The sequence below is a fragment of the Priapulus caudatus genome, unplaced genomic scaffold (genome assembly GCF_000485595.1).
Source record: "Priapulus caudatus unplaced genomic scaffold, Priapulus_caudatus-5.0.1 Scaffold1813, whole genome shotgun sequence".
Taxonomy (NCBI): domain Eukaryota; kingdom Metazoa; phylum Priapulida; class Priapulimorpha; order Priapulimorphida; family Priapulidae; genus Priapulus; species Priapulus caudatus.
In genome coordinates this window covers 34464-38677 of record NW_014578874.1, presented here as the reverse complement: position 1 = coordinate 38677, position 4214 = coordinate 34464, and the positions used below count along the sequence as shown (strand labels likewise).

The 4214-nt window shown below is 45.3% G+C and overlaps 1 protein-coding gene across 1 annotated transcript in view; it reads right to left on the bottom strand.

Moving 5' to 3' along the window:
• The window catches only part of LOC106817645, a 10120-nt gene extending 6440 nt beyond the window's left edge, over positions 1–3680 (bottom strand). Inside the window, exons 1-2 of the mRNA XM_014822332.1 lie at positions 3565–3680; positions 358–553 (exon numbers count right to left, since the gene is read on the bottom strand). Coding sequence (XP_014677818.1) covers positions 358–495 — 138 coding nt within the window. The 5' untranslated portion in view covers positions 496–553; positions 3565–3680. The remainder of the gene's footprint in view (positions 1–357; positions 554–3564) is intronic.
• Between the last annotated feature and the right edge of the window lie 534 nt (positions 3681–4214).

The window sequence follows — 4214 nt, the reverse complement described above, 5'->3', positions numbered from 1 at the left end:
ACCATCCATCTATTCCTCACCCTACACCCCTATCTTAACACCATCCATCTATTCCTCACCCCTCACCCTAGTCACCCTACTCTCAGTCATTACCTTTTACCCTGGTTACCATCCACCCACTCCTCATCACCTCACCCTGTCCATCCCTACCCTTAACACTTTCCACTCATTTCCCACTATCTAGCCTTTTACACAGCTTTGCTTCCTCTTCGTGCGACGGAGGAGACTTCCTAGGCTTCTTGCCTGGGTTCTCCTTCACCCACTCCTAACCCTTTACTCCACCCCTACCATTAACCTTCTCCACCCTCTCCTCACTATCTAGCTTGGCTTCCTTTTCGTGCGACGAAGGAGACTTACCTGCAGCGACAGGGCGACGACGCACGCCTTCCCGCAGAGAGCCGAGAACTCGAGAGACTCGAGGGAGAGGGCGCTGACGTGACCTCCCGGCTCCTCCGCCGTGCACACGAACCTTCCTTCTCGCGTCATCCTCTCCATCTCCTCCGCCGTCGTCACGGCGACGCACGGCTCCGTGCGCCGGCTGCTGTGGAGTACCCTGAGAGGCAGAACCGCGTTACGCGGTCACGAGCGAGCCGCGCCGAGGCGTTGATGGTCAGGGTATGCAGGTGTCAATGCATGAATCCGAGTCGAAGTACACTACTCTGTTTTTATTAACTGTCTGTTGTATATTACAAGTTATTATACTTTATCATTTACTTCTTGGATATTGCGATCATGTTTTGATGATACCTGCGTAAATGCTAGAGGCCCGTGATTCACGGGCCGCAAATAGCTAGTATAATAGATGCCCCGTCCAATATAACATATCCCCACCCCATATAATAGATCACCAACCCATATAACAGATCCCCTTATTCCATATAACAAATCCCTTATCCCATATACACTGATCCCTTATCCCATATAACAGAACCCCTCATCCCATATAACAGAACCCCTCATCCCATATAACAGAACCCCTCATCCCATATAACAGATCCCTCCATCCCATATAACAGATCCCCCCATCCCATATAACAGATCCCCCCATCCCATATAACAAATCCCCTTATCCCATATAACACTGATCCCTTATCCCATATAACAAATCCCTTATCCCATATAACAGAACCCCTTATCCCATATAACAGATCCCTCCATCCCGTATAACAGATCCCCATCCCATATAATAGATCACCAACCCATATAACAGATCCCCTTATCCCATATAACAGATCCCTCCATCCCGTATAACAGATCCCCATCCCATATAATAGATCCCCCCACCCCATATAACAGAACCCCCATCCCATATAACAGATCCCCCCATCCCATATAACAGATCCCCTTATCCCATATAACAGATCCCCCCACCCCATATAACAGAACCCCCATCCCATATAACAGAACCCCTTATCCATATAACAGATCCCCCCAATCCCATATAAACAGATCCCCCCCCAATCCCTATAAACAGTATCCCGCATCCATATAAACAGAAACCTCCCCGATACATATAAACAGATCCCCCCATTCCCATATAAACAGATCCCCCCTCCGCATATAACAGATCCGCGCTTATCCGCATATAAACAGATTCGCCCATCCCATACAACAGAACCCCTTATCCCATATAACAGATCCCGCCCTTATCCGCATATAACAGATGCCCCTTATTTCCATAATAACAGATCGCCTTCATCCCATATAACAGATCCCCCCATCGCCATATAACAGATCCCTTCATCCCATAATAACAGATCCCGGCCCTTATCCCATATAACAGATCGCCCTTATTCCATATAACAGATCCCCCATCCCATATAAACAGATCCCACTCATCGCAATATTAACAGAGTCGCCCATCCGCATAATAACAGAACCCACGCCATGCCCATAATAACAGTCCCGCCTCTTATGCCCATATAAGCACGATCCTTATCCCATATAAACAAATCCTTATCCCATATAACAGAACCCTTAATCCCCAATATAACAGAACGCCCTTATCCCCATATAAGCAGAACCCCCCATCCCATATAACAGATCCCCCCATGCCATATAACAGATCCCCTTATCCCATATAACAGATGCCCCCCACCCCATATAACAGAATCCCCCATCGCCATATAACAATCGCCCTTATTTCGCATATAACAGATACCTCCCGCTCCCCATATAAGCAGAACGCCCTTATCCCATATAACAGATCCGCGGCCCTTATCACCATATAACAGATCGCCGGCTTATTCCAATATAACAGATCCAACTCATCCCATATAACAGATCCCCCATCCCATATAAACAGATCCCCTGCATCCCATATAACAAGATCCCGGCCCTTATCCCATATAAAGCAGATCCGCCTTATTCCATATAACAGATCCCCTCATCCCGATATACAGATCCCCTCATACCCATATAACAAGATGCCCCATCCCATATAACAGAAACCGCCCCATCCCATATAACAGATCCGGCCCATTATGCCCATATAAACACTGATCGCCTTATCCCTCATATAACAAATCCCTTATCCATATAACAGAACCCCTTAAATCCGCATATAACAGAACCCCTTATCCATATAATCAGAACACCGGCATCCCATATAAGCCAGGATCCGCAGCGCATCCCATATAACAGTATCCCCTTATCCCATAATAACAGATCCCACCACCAATATAGCAGAACCGCACCGCATACCCATATAAACAGATCCCGCTCATCCCATATAACAGAACCCCTTATGGGCCCATATAACAGAACCCCTTATCCCAATATACAGAAGCGCCTTATCCCATATAACAGAAGCCCCCCCAATCCCATATAACAGATCCGCAGCCATCCCAATATAAACAGATCCGCCTTAATCCCATATAACAGATCCACCCACCCCATAAAGCAGAACCCCATCCCCATATAACAGAACGCGCCTCATCCGCAATATAAACAGAACCCCTTAATCCCATATAACAAGATGCCCATCCCGATATACAGATCCCCCCATGCCGCATAAACAGATCGCCCTCATCCGCATATAACAGAACCCCTCAATCCCATATAACAGACCCAGATCCAGATATAACAGATCCCCTCATCCCCATATAACAGAACCCCTCATCCCATCATAACAGATACGCAGATGCCCGAGATATAACAGCTCCGCCATCATCCGCATATAAGCAGATCGCCAGTATCCCATATAACAAGATTCAGATGCCCCATATTAACAGATCCCAGATCCCCATATCCCTTCATCCTGTATTCTGTTATCCTAGCCTGTGGTTTATGCAACATTAGGTAATATAATTATTAGGCCTACAAAAAAAAATGTACTTGACGCATATATTTGCGTTACCTATGACTAACCTGAAACAAAGTATGTGAGTGTAAAGACACTCTTGAATAACCTTTCCACCTTTCCTCCACCCAAACCTTTCAGTTTTAGAAAAGACCCTCAGACAGAGCAAGGGAGAAGACAAACACAAGGATGAAAATGGCCGACCACGCGAATTCGCCGATTCGCGTGGATAAAATACGATAGCAGCGAACGAGAAGTCGTACCCTGTGCTCAGATAATCGGTGAACTCGCGAGTTAGCCTGTGCACGAGGTGCTGCCGCTGGCAGGGTAGAGGGCTGCTCACCACTACCACGGGATGTGGGTACTGCGCACTTGTCGTCGTACTGAAATACAGAGGGCAGCACCTGTCAGGCACACGGCTGTATAACACGGGATCTGTATATGCACTATGCGCTATATATACGCACTACGTATTATATACACACTATAAGCATTATATACACACTATAAGCATTATATACACACTATAAGCACTATATATACACACTGTAAGCACTATATGTACACACTACAAACTATATATACACAGCACACACTATATATACACGCTACACAGTACACACTATATAATATACACACTATATACACACTAAGCACTATACACACACACTAAATGGCATCGATACAAATAATTGTTCGGTATTATAGAATCAGGAGTGTATAATAAAATAGATATCTATATATTATACACTCATGATAGGCTAGCATTATAATTGTTCCGGATCATCGATGGACAGAAGTATACACATTACTATATATACACACTACGTACTATATATATATACTAAGCACTATATGTACACACTACAAACTATATACACACAGTACGCACTATATCTAAACACTTTATGGG